This window comes from Phymastichus coffea, unplaced genomic scaffold (assembly GCF_024137745.1).
Source record: "Phymastichus coffea isolate CEN01 unplaced genomic scaffold, Cenicafe_Pcof_1.1 PCOF00006, whole genome shotgun sequence".
In the NCBI taxonomy this organism is placed as follows: Eukaryota; Metazoa; Arthropoda; class Insecta; order Hymenoptera; family Eulophidae; genus Phymastichus; species Phymastichus coffea.
In genome coordinates, this window is record NW_026706817.1 from 1,004,713 (window position 1) to 1,024,281 (window position 19,569).

Below are 19,569 nucleotides of genomic sequence, written 5' to 3' on the forward strand. Positions count from 1 at the left end.
CGCCTCAAAATTCTGCGAGGTTCGTAAATACCTTATTTTGAAGTTTTGGTGTCCACAAACTCATTATTTTCTTTCGTTATTGTTAAACAATCTTATGCTAAGGTCCTCCCATACCCCTATACAGATATACGAATGCATACTAGTAACGGTCATCCTTTGCGCGGTGATTAAACGTTGGCTCAGCAAATTCGAGACTTGAAAAAATTAACATTATTAGATTTTAATACGTAGTTTACGATAAAACTGCTCCAATTAATTCCATGCAGCTTTATCAGAAAAAAAATATGACCACGTAAAATCGGGTTATAAAAAAACAAAAGAGCGCTAATGTATAATTTAAACGCGAGTTTATCATTTTCTAAATTTTTCCCTGATAAAACGGCGATCAACTAGATCTGCTTTGGAGCACACTAAAATTACAATCTATTAATAATGATTTTTTCAAGTCTCAAATTTGCTTAGCCAATATTTAATTACCACGCGAAGGATGGCCGTTTTGTATATCGATGTAGGAGTATGGGGGGACCTTAATATTGTCTCTCCGTATAAGTAGTTTTACTCTGTTAGTGAAACAATTTTACTAAAAACCTTTTTATAAAATATTCTCGAGAGTGAAATTAAAACATGTAAATGTCGAAATGTCGAATTTTTCAACTGAAATGCCAATGGATTCTATAAATGCCAAAATTTCTCCCATTACATATCGAAAACATATTCCAAATAGCATGTTTTATATAACCTTCCAGAAAATTATAGTACTACTAAAAATGATCAGAAAACTGAAGTTGAGGTTAAAGAAAAAAGTGAGTATTAGTTCTATGTATGTATGTGATGTAATACACATTGTGTATACCCACACACACACACACACACACATACACACACACACTCCGCCACCGCCGGTCCCAAGCCCGGGACCCTGCTACTTAAGATGCAGGGAAGGAGGAGGGGGAGGAGTATCAACCTCGTTAAAAAACCAAGGCTCATCTGGCCCGGATGATAGCACCTTGTTAAAGGGTCCCCGTTCAGGGTAACGGACCCCCAAGCTGAAGGTGTGAAGCGACCCGTGCCGATGTAGCCTTGTTGGCTCTCGGGAGTAACAGAGAGTCTCAAACGGAGCCTTGGGAGCACCTGGCGAAACTCCCTCGTAATTAGCCTTACTCCGGCAACCGGGGCTCTGCCGGAGCGGACCGATAGTTCCCTAGGTACTCGTGGGAACAAAATGAGCAATATAACTAAACCAAATGAGAGAGAAGATATGGAGGAGCAAGCACTTGAAGCTGATAAATGCTTCAAGAGCTTAGAAAAGAAGGTCAAACAGCTAGTGCAGTTCATACTGGAGAAAAAGAACCTCCACGCTGAATTAAAGACCATGGCCAGAAGGGCAAACAGTACTATTGATGAGTACGCAAAGCTACGGTCTGCAGGTGGTACGAAGGAAAATGCCGACAAAACGGCAAAAGATAAAGAGACGCAACCGTCCCCCGAACCAGAGAAAAAGCGAAAAAAGCGGGACCCAAATTCGCCAATAGAGTCGCCAGTGGTCAAAAAGCCGAGGAAAGGGAAGAAGACACCGGCCGACGAAGCAGAAACAACCGAGCAAGAAATAAGGGCGTCGAAACCCGGAACAGAAGAGTGGGCAGAAGCCAAAAGAAGAGCCACAAAAAAGAAGAAGAATATGGAACAGCATAATGACGATAGAAGAAGAGGAAAAATCACGGAGTCAGAACACCGAAAGACCAGTCGAAGAAAACCTCGCCCAGAAGCCATTAAGATCAAGGCACTGGACGGGACGTCGTATGCCGACATTCTGAGAAAGGTCAAGGCAGCACCAAACATGAAGGAGATAGGAGAACGAGTTATGCGAATACGGCGCACCAGAGCAGGAGAGTTACTCCTTGAACTGGAGAAACCAGGGACGGCGTCTCCAAATATCGAAGAGACAGTTCTGGCTATCCTACAGAAGTCTGCAGAAGTCCAGCTGATGACCGATAAGGAAACCCTCAGGATCAAAGACATGGATGAGACAACCACACCTGAGGAAGTGATAGAAGCTGTAGCTGCAGTTATCGGACCAGAGGCAGCTGCGAGTAGCAGCATAAAAATCAGAGGACTGTACAACGGCACACAAGCGGCACATATCCAGCTCCCGGTAGCAGCGGCCAGAAAGCTACTTGAAAACGGGAAGCTGAGAATAGGATGGGTGAATTGTAGAGTTCAGCCTTTCACACCGACACAAAGATGCTACCGGTGCCTGGAGAATGGTCACATAGCAAAGGACTGCAAAAGCGATGAAGACCGCTCCAAGCAGTGTTTCAGGTGCAGAAAGGAGGGGCATAAGGCAGCAGACTGTACGGAAGCAAAGACGGAGGGACCTCACGCTAAAAATGACTAAAGTACTCCAAATCAACCTCAACCACTGTGCAGCGGCTCAAGACCTGCTGCACCAGTTGGTAAGGGAGGAAAGGGCCGACATCGTCATAGTTAGCGAAAAGTACCGTGATCTCGATGAGCCGAACTGGGTGAAAGATGCGACTGGTAGGGCGGCTGTCTGGGTATGCGGACACCTACACGTATCGGCAAGAATGATCGATCCAACCTCAAACTTTACGTGGATAGAAGTGGCTGGCATGCGTATATATAGTTGCTATCTCCCACCTAGCGAAGAGATAAGCGAGTTTAAGAAATCCTTGGATGACATTGTTACCAGCGCAATGACATCACGCCTACCGGTAGTCATCGCAGGCGATTTTAATGCATGGGCCGTAAACTGGGGAAGCGCGAGAACAAATGCTCGCGGGCATGCACTTCTAGAGGCGTTTGGAGTATTGGAGCTCGAGATAGCCAATAGAGGAACGATCCCGACCTATTCCAAGGCGGGGAAATCGTCCATAGTGGATGTTACCTTCATAGATGCCAAACTATTGACAGAGGAGCTCAACTGGAGAGTCAGCGATCGGTACACGGGCAGTGACCATCAAGCCATAACGTACCGGCTCCAGTTGACCAAACCATCGGTATCCATCAGGACAACGGAAAACAAGAGGAGATGGGCACCAAATACCTTCGACAGAGAGTCATTTCTCTACTCCCTCGAAGGAACATCAGTGTCCGGAACCGCGGAGGAAAAGCGCAGGGTCTCACACGTGCTCTGAAAACTGCATGTGATGCATCCATGGCAGCAAAAAATAACGCAAGAGGTCGACTACCGGTATATTGGTGGAACGAGGACATCGCAAGCCTGAGACATAAATGTCTCACAGCCAGAAGGCGCCATCAAAGAGAACGGAACAAGCCCAACTTCCAGGCTCTGACCGAAATAATGAGGAGCTGCGATCACTGCTCAAGGTCACCATCAAAGCAGCTAAGAGACAGTGCTGGCGAGACTTCTGCGAGGAAGTAGATAAGGACCCCTGGGGCCGGCCGTATAAAACGGTCATGCGCAAGATCAAGCCCAGGAGTGGCGCACCACCATCTTGCCCATTATTCCTCGACAGAGTAGTGCGACATCTGTTCCCAAGACATCGGGAGAGACCAGAACAAACAGGCCTAATGGAAAGAGACGATGAAACCGAGTTTACAGAAGTAACCCAAGCATAACTGATAGTAGCCGCGAAGAAAATTCGAACCCGGAAAGCGCCAGGGCCGGATGGGATACCGGGAATTGCGATCAAGACGGCAGCACTGAATGCCCCGGAAATAATTCGCGATACATTTAGTGCGTGCCTGCGAGAAGGACATTTCCCAAACTCGTGGAAGCTGCAAAGACTGGTCCTGCTATCCAAGGGAAATAAGCCTCCCGAGCAGCCTTCGTCCTACAGACCACTATGCATGTTGGACATTATAGGAAAACTGCTGGAAAGAGTAATCCATGCCAGATTGGAGGCAGTTATAGCCGAAGCGGGGGACCTGTCTGGAACCCAGTTCGGCTTCAGAAAAGGCCGTTCAACCTTAGGCGCTATTGGTCGAGTTGTGGACCTGGCCAAAGATGCCATTAGCGGACGACGGAGCGCAAGACGCATGTGCGCTGTGATCGCATTAGACATCCGAAATGCGTTCAACTCGGCAAGATGGGACATCATTATGATAGCCATGGAAGGACTGAGGGTGCCGCTGTATTTTCGTAGAGCCCTATCGAGCTACTTAAGCAACCGAATCCTGCACTATAACACCGACGATGGCACACACTCATACAACATCACGGGAGGAGTGCCGCAGGGATCGGTGCTTGGCCCCTTGCTATGGAACGTCATATATGACGGTCTAATAAGACAGCAGTTCCCAAGGGGAACAGAGATAATAGCTTTTGCCGATGATGTAGCACTAGTAGTCACTGCAAAGAGCGTTGAGGAAATAGAATATATAGGAAACGCCTCCATCGAGGTGGTGGCCCGATGGCTAAAAGAGCATGGGCTCAGTCTTGCTGCGGAAAAGACGGAAGCGGTGCTCATCTCCCGCACGAAAGCTCGGAAGTATGCCACATTCACGGTGGAAAATAAGCGAGGACAGTCGACTGACACGGTGAGGTACCTGGGAGTTATACTAGATGCGCGGCTATCGTTTAAGGAACACCTCTCGAAAACAGGTGTCAAAGCCACTAACGTTGCTAGGGCGTTGGCAGGTATCATGCCAAACGTCGGAGGGCCAAAGCAACCACGCAGAACCCTCCTATCGTCGGTCGTAAGCTCGGTAATTCTCTACGGAGCTCCTATATGGGCAGATGTGCTAAGAAATAATGCAAGCTACGGAGGGACGTGTCGAAGAGCCTGCAGAGCAGCAGCGCTACGAGTTGCCCGTGCATACCGAACTGTATCGGACATTGCAGTCTCGGTAATCGCTAGAATAGCGCCTATCGACCTACTAGCATGCGACAGAGCAGAAATATACCGTGAAGGAGGTCGTAACGAAGAGAACAATGCTGATAGACATGTCACAGCAAACGGTGGACGCAAAATTTAATGCGAGAATGGCAGAGAAAATGGGACAACGCAGTGAAAGGTCGCTGGACTCATCGCATCATCCCGAACATTGACAAGTGGACAGGCAGGCGCCACGGACACCTCACCTTCCAACTGACACAGGTGCTCACCGGTCATGGCTGCTTCCGCAGTTATCTCCAACGCATCGGTGTCTATGCGAGTGCCGAATGCCCAGCCTGTCCAGGCACTGACGAGGACGTAGAACATGTCCTATTTGTGTGTCCCCGCTTCGCTGAAGAACGGATGCATTTCCGCACGGAGTGGAATGATCCAATGAGTCCCGAAGGACTCGGAGCTTGCCTGCTCGGCTCGCCAGAGGGATGGGAAACGGTAGTGACCTTTGCCACGTCAGTGGTAAACCGGCTGACCGAAGTAAGAAAGTAGGAAGAGAGAAGACGCGACAGGTCTATCATGCATAGATAGAGCGAGGTGTCAGACTATGGGACTAAAAAGCGCTCCTAAACTACCACAGAGTAGTTGGTAGAGCGCGGTCACCCCATCCGATGCAGAGGAACGTAGGATCTGGGGTCACCTATGTCCATAGGATAACAAGGCGCCAGCCTATCCTAAGGGCTCCCCTGCCTTTGTGGGAGAGTAAAGGACATTGGGTTGAGCCCAGACTCCCTCACCCGATGCAGAGGAACGTAGGTGTCGAGGTGGAGTCTGTCCAGAGGATGACCGGACGATGCCGATAGAAGAAGACGACCGGACGATGCCGTTGGAAGAAGACGTGTAAATCGATGCCGTAAGAAGAAGACGAGGCTAACATAGCCGAAGATGATGAAGATCGAAGAAAACGACACAGCCGAAAGGTAATGAAGAAGACAAGGCTAATATAGCAGAAGCCCCCCGCGAAGTAATGCCTAGCGGCGGTTCCCGCGGGGGATACAGGCAGGACATAGAGAGATGGGAGTTTAGTGGGTATACCATGCTTAGGGATTCCCACACAGGACGAGCCGGAAGGCCGTTACGTGCAGAAAGCATTCTCCAACTCTCTTTAATAAAAAAAAAAAACACACACACACACACACACACACACACACACACATACACACACACACATACACATCATTAATACCCAAAAATATGAAATTGTAAAAAATAAATTTCACTTTACTCAATGTAGGTGAGGCATTTAGTTTAGAATATGACGAAATTGAAAAGGAATTGAATAAAAATGAAGAATTCTGTAATTTCTCGGACGAAGAGAACAAGTCATTAGATTTAGACAAGCAGGATCTCAAACGTGCTGGTGAAAATAGAATTTCTGATGTTTCTGATGATTTTAAGGATAATGATGAAAAATTAATTGAAGAATGCCAAAACCATGAAGAAGAAAGTAAATTTTTGTTACTAGATTATTAAAAAAAAATTTCAAATCAAGTTTCCGTTAAATTACTTATATTTTAGATGCTGAAGGATTTACTATTATATTATTACAAAATTTTACTCAACCAATTCTTGTACCGTCCAAATGGCAGAGCTTGGATTTGAAGTATTGCTACTGGCCTCCAGAAGGTACGGTAAATATAATCAAAGAGTACGTAGCGAAAAAAGTGGATCCTAGGATGAATTGGAGGAAAATCGATGTTCTGGAAAATTATACTTATGAAGGTATTAATATAAATTTATTTTTATTTCAAAACTAATAATAAACTTCCCCAAATTCTAGTATGGATATTCATATTTTTTTAGAAACTTACGCAAAAGGTATGAAGACTTTACTCATTGCACAAAAAGTTCATGAAAAAAAATTGAATAAGACAGTTAAACCACGTATAAAAAGTATTGTTACTGTTCCGGGAAGTCACGAAAAAAAGACTACTCCATCTCAAGCAGAATTCGACAAGCTAACTGAACGAGAATTGTTAACAGTCCTTTTTGGTAAGTAAGTTTGTTCGTCAAAGATGGTTGTATCATACTTGGAAGCAACTGACTCACGAAACATCATTTTAGATCAGTTGGAATCAGTAAATAATAAACAAAACAAAATATTGACTGAAATTCAGAATTCTCCAAACGTTTCCAATAACCACGTATCGGTTGTCAATTAAAAAATTGAAGAAATCTATGAAGACATACCCTGTAAAACTTCAGCAGAGCTCGCAAGATTAGAATCAAAATTGGATCAAGATAAAGAGTACAAGGCTGCTTTCGTGAGTAACTTAAAACTTTTATATTATAATAAATAAATGTAACATACGTTGGACGTGCAATTTTGATTTATTTTATTTTTTCGTCTTTTCATATAGAAAAAGCACATGAAGTCTTTGTCCAGTATTGGTGGCCATCACTTAATGCAGCAAATGCTCAATGCAGTCATGACAACTAGACTTATGACAGAATTCAACTTTTGTGGGAAAAAAGTACCAGACGAAAATAAGGATAAGCAAAAAGTAGCCTTGAAGGATTTATTTGTATGGCCTGTGCTAAAAAGTCGGTCTGCTTTCAAAAGTAATCCATGAAAATTTTATCTTCATAACCAATTCTAACTATAATTACAGAGGCAGCTACTGAAAAATTTTATGAAAAATATTCAGAGTCGGACGCAATAGCAAGTGCCATGGATTGGCTTAAAAATGCACCAAAAAGATTAAAGCGACTCAATAACAAAACAGCAAAGTATGTTATACAATTTTCCATTATGATGGCCGTATTTCTAAAGAACTTATATACTTTTTCCTCTAAACAGACCGAAATCTCTGAAAGATTTGTGCAAATCAGGAAAGGTATAAGAAAGTAGCAGCGACCACATGAAGATTTCGCTAATTGAATATTATTATTCGCTAATTGAATATTATTATTATTATTTATAACATTTTTCATAGCTGAATTTATTGGATGGCTGTGATAGGATCATATTGGTTAATGAAAACAGGGGTCGACATTAGGTGGTAAATGTTGTCGACATTGGAAACGGTCCTTCACTGTCACATAGTTTTTTAACATAAGAAAATAATAGCAATGAAAAGTTGATGTTGTAGGTTAGGAGGTTTTTTCGTGCAAACTTTTGTACAATATATAGCTGAATCTGCTATAAATTTCATGATAAATTGATATATATTTTTTAACTGTCTTCATTTTAAAAGTTTGAACTGAACCATATTGAAATTTGAGCTGGAAAACGACTTCTTAAATTGTTGATAGTTTTGATCTAATTATTACATGCGAAATTGAAATAATTTATTATAGATATAAAATCATAAAAAAATTTTTAGTGTATTTCGAGAAATGATCTGAAGACTCGTTATGAGCTATAAGTATTTTTTGAAAATTGTCATTTCTGTAATATTTCAAACGATTGAAGACAAAAAAAATTAAATCATTAGAAAAATCTTTCCTAATGAACAAAAAAGTCGTAAAAATTTTGTATTGCGTTGGCGAGTAGTTACTAAGTTTTAGATCCTACCATTAGATACCAAAATGTCAATGTATAAAATCTTACTTAAAAAAAGATGCAAAGTTACCGATCAAATCCTGTTTTATCTTGCTCCTTTTCCGTGAGGCAAAGTTGAACAATTGAAAATACTTGTACGTATATGAAATAATGTAACAGTCGATTGGTTAAAATAGTTTATAAAAATGTCAGCGTAAAAACCAAATGTGTTTTCTAGATTAAGTAGATTATTGTGTAGTTTGGTACCTTGCGAAATACTATGTATAAATTGGTACAAATTTATAAGTATTTGTAAAAATTAATAAAGTTTTCTACCGATGAAAAAATAAGTACTTTAATACTGTGAATTACTAAATATCGTTTGAATTAATAAATAAATGAACTTATTGATTATTTCCAAATAAAGTTGGTACGTACCTGCGACGTAGCAGGAACGAGATAGTAATGTATCATAGACGGGGCAAGAATGTTCCATTGAAAAATGCGGTACTGGTACGTACCGGCAACGTACCCTAATGCAAGGGTATGGCGATTTTTCTCGTCCTAAAACGTACCGGATTCGTGGCTGCTACGTACCACTGTCTGCATCCTGGGTACGTACCAGGTACGTTCTTATCGGTATCCAGGATACCATGATGAAAATTTTTTTCGATTTTGGGATCGTTCCAAAACCGTACCGGGAACGTACCCAGACGAATCCTATGGAACGGTATTGGAACGTTGCGGCAACTTTGCAGTACACAATGCCCGGAACGTTCCAGAAACGATATTTTTTCTACCATAGCGGACATTGTCACCCATCCTGGTACGTACCCGATACGATTCCCATCCGCACCGCCTTTCGTACCAAAGTTCCTAAAAACTAGTTGCGGGTACGTTCCCGGTACGGTTGATGTTACCTGGGTCATTGATCTAACTCGTAATGAAATAGATGTAGGCATCACAAATGATGATTTTGTGAATCTAACTCGAGGGGAAATTGATGAGAAAGTAGATGAAAGCTCTAACCTTACCGATGCTCAAAAAAATGAGATAGCTTCGCTTGTGTACGAATTCAGAGATGTATTTCGTCAAAAATTAGGTTTATTGACAGTATATACTCATAAATTAATTTTAAAAGATAAAGAGCCATATTTTTCAAAACAGTATCCTATACCGTTAAATTATCAAGAAAATGTTCAAATTGCAATCAAAAAAATGCTAAGAGATGGCGTTATTCGTCGATCAATTAGTAATTATATTAATCCAATTATTATAAGCATTAAAAAAACGGATCAGTGCGATTTTGTTTAGATGCTCGAAAATTAAATAAAAAATTAGTTAAATATTATGAAGCTCCACTACATATGGATGATATTTTTCAATATTGTTTCGGAGTAAAATTTATTTCTAGTTTTCATCTAACAAGTAGTTTTTGGCAAATTCCTCTCGATGAAGAAAGTAAGAAATATACAGTATTTATTATAGAAAGTAATACCTACGAATTTAACCTGTTAACCGAGCGGGACGTATAAATACGTCAAAAGTAAACAATATCGGGTACGGGTAGGACATATGAATACGTCCTCGATATTTATATTACGCCCTGGAACGGGCGGGACGTATATTTTACTACTACTATGGTAATACGTCATTCATACACGTCTTAGTGGAGAAGGATGCGCCCGTTATATGTTGCGTAATTAGAAAGGCTTTTCCCCGGTTAACAGGTTAATGTAGTTCCTTTCGGTACATGTACAGCAGCGTTAGTAAGAGCTTTAAATCTGTCAATTAGCGATTTAAAACAATTTATTATACCATTTGTGGATGATATACTATGTATTTCTAAAACCTTCAATGAACATATTCATCATTTACGAACATTATTTATATGTTATCGGAGAGATAATTATACACTGAAATTTTCAAAGTCTAAATTAGTACACAAAGAAATTGAGTTTTTGGGACATATTATTACTCCACAAGGTATAAAAGCTCAAAAAAGTAAATTAGAAATAATTCAAAATTATAAGGTTCCAAAAAATTTGAAAAGCTTGCAAAGCTTTCTTGGATTTGTTAATTTTTATACAAAATTTGCAAAAAATTATGCTGAATTATGTAGACCTTTAATGAATTTATTGCAGCAGAGCAGAGGCTATCAATTGTTACCTGAGCATGAAACAGCTTTTAATAATGTGAAAAAGATATTTATTGATACAATTACTTAAAAATTTCCTGATCCCAATAAACGTTACATATTAACAACTGATGCCAGTTATCATACTATAGCCGCTGCTTTGTCACAATTAAATAATGAAGGTGATGAAGAAGTTATAACATTTATATCTAGAACTCTAAAAGGAGCAGAATTAAATTACTTTACAACTGAAAAAGAACTTTTAGCTGTAGCTTGGTCATGTTTAAAATTAGAAACGTATCTAAGAGGTGCGAAAGAAATAATTATTCGTACAGATCATGAAGCGTTGAAATTCTTAACTACTTGTAAATTTACGAATGCGAGATTAGTGAGGTGGTGCTTATTTCTTCAAGACTACAATATTACGTATGAGTATCTACCAGGTTATAAGAATAAAGCCGCTGATTTTCTATCTAGACATATCACAGACTGCAGTAACGACTATAGGGATGAAATTCAGATTGCTATGCTCATGAAAAAACCTTCACGAGATTTAGTTAAATATTTCAAGAATATGGAGTTATTACAACAAAATGATGGTTTTATACGAGATTTAAGAAATAAAAAAAATTTTGATCATAGATATATTATTTATAATAATTTAGTATATAAAAAACATAAAATTAAAAACAAATTATTATTGCCAGAAATAATTGTTCAAGAATTGATCCAAGAAATACATGAAGTTTATGGTCATATTAGATCTAGAAAAATTATGAAAATATTACAAGAAAACTTTTATATCTATAAGCTTCGTAAAAAAGTCGCTAAAACAATAAATCGCTGTGACTAATGTCAATGTACAAAATATTATACAAAAAAGATATTATCAATAATGCAGCCTATATTGGTTGAAAAACTAAACGTTTTATTATCTATAGATTTTTGTGGACCATTGCCTACTTCACGAGGAGGAGTCAAATACATTTTAACAACAATAGATTGTTTCAGTAAATTTGTAGTTATGTATTCTATAACGAGATCAACTACATACACTACTATAAAAAAGATCTTTGAACATTACATACTAAATTATGGAAAACCATTAGCAATCATATGTAATCATGGGACACAGTTCACAGCTAAAGCATGGAAAGAGAAGCTTTCAGCTAACAATATAAAATTAATATTTTCTAGTATTCGCCATCCACAAAGTAATATCGTGGAGAGAATTTACAGAGAACTGGGAAGATATTTAAGAGCTTATTCAAATAATAACCATAAAGGTTGGGCTCCATTAATCCCAAAAACACAACAAATAATGAACTGTGTGTATCATGAAACGATTGAAATAACTCCTATAGAAGCTCGCTTCCATATAAAACCAGATAGATTTTGGCATCGATGGATACCTGATATCAAAACAAAGGTACCAACAAATTACAATCAAATAGAAGATATAAAAAAAATGCATTCTAAACTTATAAAACGTGCAAATAACATCAATAAAAATATACGTCTTTATCAATATAAAGTTAATGACTATGTATTATTGCGGAGTCAGAACATAAGTAATCAAAAAGAAAAAATTATTAAGAAATTCTTAAACTTATACGAAGGCCAGTATATAATTAAATCTATAATCGGTTTAGATACATACTTATTGAAATACAAAAACAGTAAGCATAGAGGTGTATTTCATACTTCTCTACTAAAACCGTACAAAATTTAGCCACTAGGGGATACATTCTCTCTCCAAGCAAATTTGCATATTGATCTGATATATGTAAACACTGGAGAAAGTAGGCTAGCGATTTGGAAAGATGGTGGGAAAGAGTGAGAGCACTCAGACCAATACGTCAGACTTAAAACACTACATCCCAGCGACATCAGCCAAATCTTTTGTACCATCACAGAATATGATGTATTGGCCTTTGTGCAAAAGCACACAGACACCATCCCAGCCTTCTTGGGTGGCAAAGGCGGAAAAGAAAAGTCAATCCATAATTACCTTCCTGCCTTCTAGTATGCCACGTACTGCTGCCCCTGCGCCTTCAACACCCTTACCAACTACCTCGAAAAAGCTTCAAACAGTCGTCCGCGTTCTTACGTCTTAGTATGGTTTCCGTATAGGTAGCGACTAAACGCCACCATTCGGGTTTATGCAGCATCACCTCTACAATGTTATCGGGGGTGATGTTGCCAACTGTTGTCTCTAGTTCTCGTCTGAGTCTTGTCCAGCGGTCGCACCCGAAAAGCGTGTGTTCCGCGTCGTCTCGTTCGTGTCCACAATACTTGCAGTCGGGTGTTCGTACTCTGTTCATATTGTGGAGGTACCGTCGGAAGTACCAGTGGCCCGTCAAGAGCTGGGTGACGTAAAAATTTACATCACCAAAATTCCTTCCGAGCCACGGTCTCACGTCCCGTATCAGTCGTCTCGTCCATTTGCTACCTCGTTCTTCTGTCCATCGGTCTTGCCACATGTCGATCGTCCTTTCGCGTTCAACGATTGCCGCGTTCTTTCGTCCTATGTCTGCGCTGCTCCCATAGATCCTTTTGCGTTCAGAGACAAGAAGATCCACAGGTATTACGCTCGCTACCACCAGGACAGCCTGGGCAGAGACTGTTCGGTAGGAGCAAGCGATTCGCAGAGCGCCCTATCTCTGTACCATCGTCATTGTCTTACAGTACTTCTTTGTCTTCAAGGAATCTGCCCATATTTCCGCGCCGTATAAGAGGATCGAGTGAGCTGTCGCCATTAGCAGTCGCCGCTTTCCTGGTCTCGGTCCCGTCGTGTTTGCCATCAGGCGGCTCAAGGATGCTATCCTCTCTGCCGCTTTTCGGGCTGTCTTCTGTATGTGAGGCCAGAAGGTCATCTTCGTATCGAGGGTTACCCCAAGGTACTTGACTTCCCCCTTGGTCTCCGTTTCGTATGTACCCACTCTCATGGGTAGTATAGTCTGTATGCGTCTTCTCGTGACAAGCATAAGTTCCGTCTTTTCTGTTGCGAGTTGCAGTCCGTGTTCTGTCATCCATCGTCCAACCCGTCTCATGGTCTGGTTCAACGTCAGCTGCGCCAGCTCGGGAGATCTCTTCGTGATCACCGCCGCCACGTCATCAGCGTAGTTGACGAGGGTTACTCCGAGTGGCATCCCAAGCCGAAGCAAGCTATCGCATAAGCCATTCCGGAAGTCAGGTCCCAGTATTGACCCCTGTGCCACCCCAGCGGTGACCTGTCTCGTTACTTGTCCTTGCTATCCGTCTGTTTTTAGGTAATCCTCTACAACCCGAAGCAGGTATGGCGGGATCCCGAAGTTGCTTTTCAGCGCCTCCAAGATATCCTTCTACCTGGCCAAATTGAAAGAATTCCTAACGTCGGGCGTCGCCAGCAACACTATAAGTCGCGCTGCGTGGCAGTGTCTGTCCAGTTCCAGGATAGAGTCGACCACCTTTTGGCTCGCTCCAATCGTCGATCGACCTCTCCTGAAACTAATAAGCTCCCTCCAGTCTGTATCGCTTCCATCAGTCTCGGTGTCAGTAGTTGTTCAAAGAGTTTACCAGTAGTGTCAAGTAAAGTCAACGGTCGGTAGGCCGAAGGCGTGCCAGGGTCGCCCTTACCTTTTGGAATAAGAACGAGCCTCGCCTCTTTCCACCGATCGCTGAACGTTCCTGTCGTCAAGCACGTATTGTACAGGTCGAGAAGTATCTCCGGTCGTAGACGAGCCACGAGCCGGAGAATCTCGGCCGGTATTCCGTCTGGTCTCGGGGCCTTGCCCGTCTTCATTGCACTCGCTGCTCTGATGAGGTCCTCAGCGGCAAAGACGGGGGGCGCCGATGCGTCAGCGTCGTCCGTCACGTTCTTCCGAATCGGATGCGTCGGAAATAGTTCGTCAACGATCCGTCCTGTTGTTTCGGCATCTTTGAGTTCGGGTGCAACTCGGATCCCTAGTTTGCCGGTCACACTTTTGTATCCTGTCCCCCAGGGATCCTCGTTCACCCCTTCGCAGAGCTTCCTCCACCATCGCGTCTTGCTGTCTTGTATTGCTCGCTCAGCGTCTTTCATGTTGTCTTGTACGCGGCCTGAAGGTTTTTCCTTTTGGTTTCACCTCCAGCCCTCGTCGCACGTCGCCGATTTGCCAGGAATATCTTGCGTAGCTCGGCTATTTCGTCCATCTACCAGTATTGTGACCGTCTTTTTTGTATCTGTCGTCGTTTCGGCATTGTGCTGGTGCACAAGCTGTTTATTCATTTCGCCGTCTCGTCTGTCAGTCTTTCCGTTCTTCACCGGCCCGTTAGCTCAGGAGGAATCTTCGACCCTGGGGCTGATGCCGCCATCAACTCCTCCGAAAATTTTTGTCGGTCAAGTTTGTTAAGGTTCCACCGCGGGGGTTGGTGGATTCTCGTTTGTCTCGTTTCTGTCCGTCCCGCCACTTCGAAGACGATGTATTGATGGTCGCTGGCTGTATAGTCCTCGACCACTCGCCATGGCCTCGACCCCTCAGTCGTGGCAGGATTCTGTCCGACGTCATCGTCACGTCACGGATGGAGTCTCCAATCCCTGGTCGTCTGTACGTTGGAGTGTGTCCCGTATTTACTACTGCTAGGTCTAACCTTGCGGCCATTTCCAGCAGCAGTCGTCCACGTCGGTTCGTTTCGTTCATTCCCCACTCGATCGCCCTCGCATTAAGATCCCCCGCAACGATGACATCTCCGGGCAGGTCCCTGATCTCGTCTTCTAACAGCGTCGCCTTCCTTTCGAACTCCGCCACGGTGTAGTTGGGTGTCAGGTAGACGCTGACATAAGTGACAGCGCCGACTGTAGCCCAGACGTAGTCGTCCCCGACTCCGCGGTTGGAGACTCTAAATTGAGCGGCGCCCCTTACCTAGGTAGCAGTAGTCTCTGTCTTGTTTGTAATGTATGTCTGGGACATCCTTTTCCTGTATGGTTCACACAGGATCAGAATATCCGCGTCATGTTCGTCGGCTATCTGCGGTAGGAGCATGTCTGCAATCCTACTTCTGTTCAGGTTTCCTTGTACTACTCTGTCCGTCTTCCGGCCCGTCTCCTGCACTCCTCCAGCGCGGCCCGGAACACGGCACACCTGCTGTTTCCGGCGAGGTGGGCGACGTCCCCATGCCCGGTCTCGGAGCACAGTGGGCAGACCAGTTCTCCTTTGCATTCCGTCGCGTAATGTCCGGATGCGCCGCATTTGCGGCAGCATTTCGTCCTGTCCTTGCCCGTACATTCGGCCTTCACGTGGCCGAAGCCCAGGCACCTGTAACATTTCGTCACCATCAGTCTTTTTCGGACGCGGTGAGGACCGAAAATGTGGACCCGAAAGTCTGTGTCTCGCCCAGACTCTCGTCTGAGCGCGTCCGTCACGTCTTCTGGAGTCGCAACGCAGTCCAGATCCATGATCTCTAATTGTACCTTGGAAATCATAGCCCTAACACTGCCCGCTTCCCCGATGGCCTCCTGGATCTGTCGTTCAAACACGTCGAGTCGGTCTGGTTTGTCTACGTCTACCTGCAGCTTCAATAGGCACAGACCGTTCTTCGTTTTCCTCAGGGTCGTCACCTGTACGTGACTCTCCTTCGGATCGATCGTTATCCGGATTTTTCGTACGATATCGGAGTACGACGCGTGTGTCCCCGGTTTGACGAGGACAGCGAGTCCCCTTTTCTGGTGGGCCAGTCTGTCCTTGTCAGGTCGATTCCTTGCGTCCGTTTTCTTTTTTGTTTTTTTCCGTGTAACGGTCTGCCAGTCTTTGGTCGGGTCTGTCGTCGGTGGCCTCTTTAGTGAGGGCTCCGGCGTGGTTCCGGTCAGCGAACGTTTCCGTTTCGTCTGTGGCGTCTCTGCTTTGTTGTTCGTCGTCGTGCTTGTCTTGTTGCTGTCTCGTCGGTGTCCTTCCGGAGCTGTGTCCATCCGCTTGTGCAGCGCAATGTCAACAGTCTCGAGAATTGTCTTGATTCCAGTCTTCACTGTCATATTCATGTGTTTTGGATGTTTGCTGCTTCGGCCATTTTTGTCGCCGTCTCTTGTATTAGCCTTAGCAGTTCAGTTATGTCTCGTGTTTTGTTTGTCATGGGTGTTCGTCCTGACGTCTGTTCTTGGTTGTCTGTGGCAGAGGCGTAACTCACCCCGCTGCCGCCACTTGATACACTGTCTGCCCTCTGTCGTTCTGGTATGTTCAGTGTATTTTTGTTCGTATCGTTTCGTTTGGTCCTCCTCTTCGCCATGCACAAGGTGCTGCCCTCAAAATCCTTGCTGCTGCCCGTGGCCACCGGGGCTTTCACCCGATCGGATCTCGGGGTGGATTCTCCCTGAGAAGGGATTACCACTTGAGGTATATCAATGTTTTCTTTGTGAATTTTCCATAGTTTTCTGTCCCGTTATGGTAGAGGTCCTCGTGGTGGCGACTCCACGAACCGCGCTGGGACAACGCACGGCCCCTGTTCCGTTTATAGGAGTCCCCTACCATTCGCTTTTAGGTAAGACCCGTTTATAGGGTCGCCGAGCATTCACTTCCCCGGTTTGCCAGAAGGCGTGTATGTGTGAGTGATTGCGTAGTGTGTGAGTGTGTATGTATATAAATGATTAATGGTTGGACACATCGGCAGAATACCATTATCTGTTGCCTCATTTGTGAGCCATATCTTCCTCTTGGCCGTGTCCGTTATGGCGTTGCTGCTCAGAGCATTGACACAACGGACAACGTTTCCACCGGGCACGTCGTGGACGTTGGAAGCTAGCATTTGCCCAGTGAGGTGTTACCACTCACTGGACCAGCCCGGCATTATTATTATTATTATTATTTTTTTTTTTTTTTTTTTTATGGTGGTAAAAAAACAGGATAAATCCTCATGGACCATAACGGTTGGAGTGTGACGGCAGTTCACCGAAGCTACCCACCTACACTCTCCCACCCGCCGTGTGACGTGACTCGCTGATCCTCTCAGACCGGGCTGTTTCAAGCGATCTATCAATCGAGCGCAAGGAGCCTCCGGGTCGTCGAAGACCAGCTGACCGCCCAAATCCCGCTTCTCTTCAACCGGAGGGTAAACCGTCCGGGGAAGAGTAGTAAAGTACACCATTCTCCAGCGGGGAACCGCGTAAGCATTACTTCCCGCTGGAGAACCGCGTCAAGTCCTCTCGTTGTCCACGGGTCCTGTATCATTTCGTTACGTCCGTTTATTCACATTCATCCATTTGTTCATACCATTTACTCTCGCATTCTTCTCGTCTAACACTCGACTTCCAGGCAACCGTCCGCCTTTTTCCCTCGTAGGATAGTCTCAACGTACGTTGCCGTTACCGTCCAGTAGTCTTTGTCTTGTAGCATCTTTGCCACAATGTTGTTGGGCGTGATGTTTCCAAGTGTCGTCTCCAGTCTTTGCCTTTCGTCGTTCCAGTGTGAACATTTGAAAAATGTATGCTCTGCGTCATCACATTTGTGTCTACAGTATTTACAGTCGGTGCTGTTAACTTTGTCCCTGTCAAACAGATATTTCCTGAAGTACTCGTGGCCGGTAAAAAACTGGGTCAGGTAAAAATTCACTTCCCCAAATTGCCTCTCCGTCCACGGTCTCAGGTCGTCGATGAGTCGTCTAGTCCATGCTTCGTTCGTGCTCATCCTCCATTGTTTGTTCCAGTCCGTCATCGTCGTAGTTCTTTCGTCCTGGGCGGCTTCCGTTCTGGTCATGTCACTGTTTCGTTCGTACACGCGTTTCCGCTCTCTGGCGAGCATGTTTATCGGGATAACCCCCGCCACCACCAGGACAACCTCAGCCGAGACTGTCCTGTAGGCGCAGGCTATCCTCAGTGCTCCCTGTCTTTGTACGTTTGTCAGTCGTTTGCAGTATTTCTTGACCCCCAACGCGTCGGCCCACACCTCCGCCCTGTAGAGCATGATCGAGTGGGTCGTTGTCATCAGTAGTCGTCTCTTCCATTGTCTCGGTCCAAATGTATTTGCCATAAGACGACTGAGAGCGGAAGTCCTATCTGCCGCCTTCCTCGCTGTCTGTTGTATGTGCGGCCAGAAGGTCATCTTCGTATCTAGGGTCACCCCCAGATACTCGACCGCCCTACTGGTCTGCAGCGATACCTCTCCGACTGTCATGGGAATCAGGGTATTAATCCTGCTTCCCGTCAGAAGGATGAGTTCTGTCTTGGCCAGGGCAAGGCTAAGTCCGCGTTCAGTCATCCATCTATTGATTCGTAACATCGCGCGGTTCAGAAGCATTTGCGCCAGCTCCGGGGTACGGGCTATTATCACCACAGCCACATCATCGGCGTAGGCAACCAGCTCCACCCCCGGTGGCATCGGTAGTTTTAGTAGTGCGTCGTACAGTATGTTCCAGAAGTCGGGTCCAAGGATTGAACCTTGGGCGGCTCCTGCTGTGATTCGTCTGGTCACTGTTATGTCGGTCGTCTCGTATCGAATCCATCTGTCGTGTAGGTACTCCCTCATCACCCGCATCAGGTATTCGGGAACCCTGAAAGTTTGTAGGGCCTCCAGAATATCCCCCCACCGAGCGGAGTTGAAGGCATTCCTGACATCAAGAGTCGCGAGAAGTACTATTGGCCTCGCTCCGTAGCACACGCGCCCTGTCCGCCGAAAGGCGTCGGTCACTTGTCGAATCGCCCCTATAGTTGAGCAGCCCCGTCTGAATCCGTGCTGGTTTCCTGCAAGTCCTCCGTTTGCAGTTACCGCGTTCGTCAGTCTTGGTTTCAATAACGCTTCGTAAAGTTTACCCGCTGTGTCTAGAAGACTCAGGGGCCTATAGGAAGACGGACTATTCGGCTCTCCTTTTCCTTTATGCAGGAGAACCAGTCTAGCAGTCTTCCATCGTCTGGGAAAGATGCCCGCACGTAAGACCGCGTTATACTTATCCAGGAGGAGTACTGGACGTACGCCCACGATCTGCTGGAGGATCTCTCCCGGGATACCGTCTGGTCCGGGTGCCTTACCAGGCTTGATCGTGGACACAGCCTTAGTGAGCTCTGCCCCGACAAACTCTGGCACTGTCGTCTCTTGTTCGTTCGTCATTTCTTCCGTCTCTGGTTGGTTTGGGAA

The 19,569-nt window shown here is 44.5% G+C and overlaps 1 protein-coding gene across 1 annotated transcript; it reads left to right on the plus strand.

Annotated features, from left to right (window-relative positions):
- The first annotated feature begins 1,222 nt into the window (after positions 1-1,222).
- LOC131668675 (uncharacterized) lies at positions 1,223-3,155 on the plus strand. Its single transcript, XM_058943036.1, has 2 exons — positions 1,223-2,351; positions 2,428-3,155. The coding sequence occupies exons 1-2, from the start codon at positions 1,223-1,225 to the stop codon at positions 3,153-3,155; spliced, it is 1,857 nt and encodes a 618-aa protein (XP_058799019.1).
- Positions 3,156-19,569: the final 16,414 nt, after the last annotated feature.

Excerpts from the sequence above, each read along its gene's own strand:
- LOC131668675 (XM_058943036.1), top strand. The coding sequence starts at position 1,223 with ATGAGCAATATAACTAAACCAAATGAGAGAGAAGATATGGAGGAGCAA. Across the intron at positions 2,352-2,427 it reads GGGGCATAAGGCAGCAGACT|CGGCTCAAGACCTGCTGCAC; the intron begins GTACGGAAGCAA and ends ACCACTGTGCAG.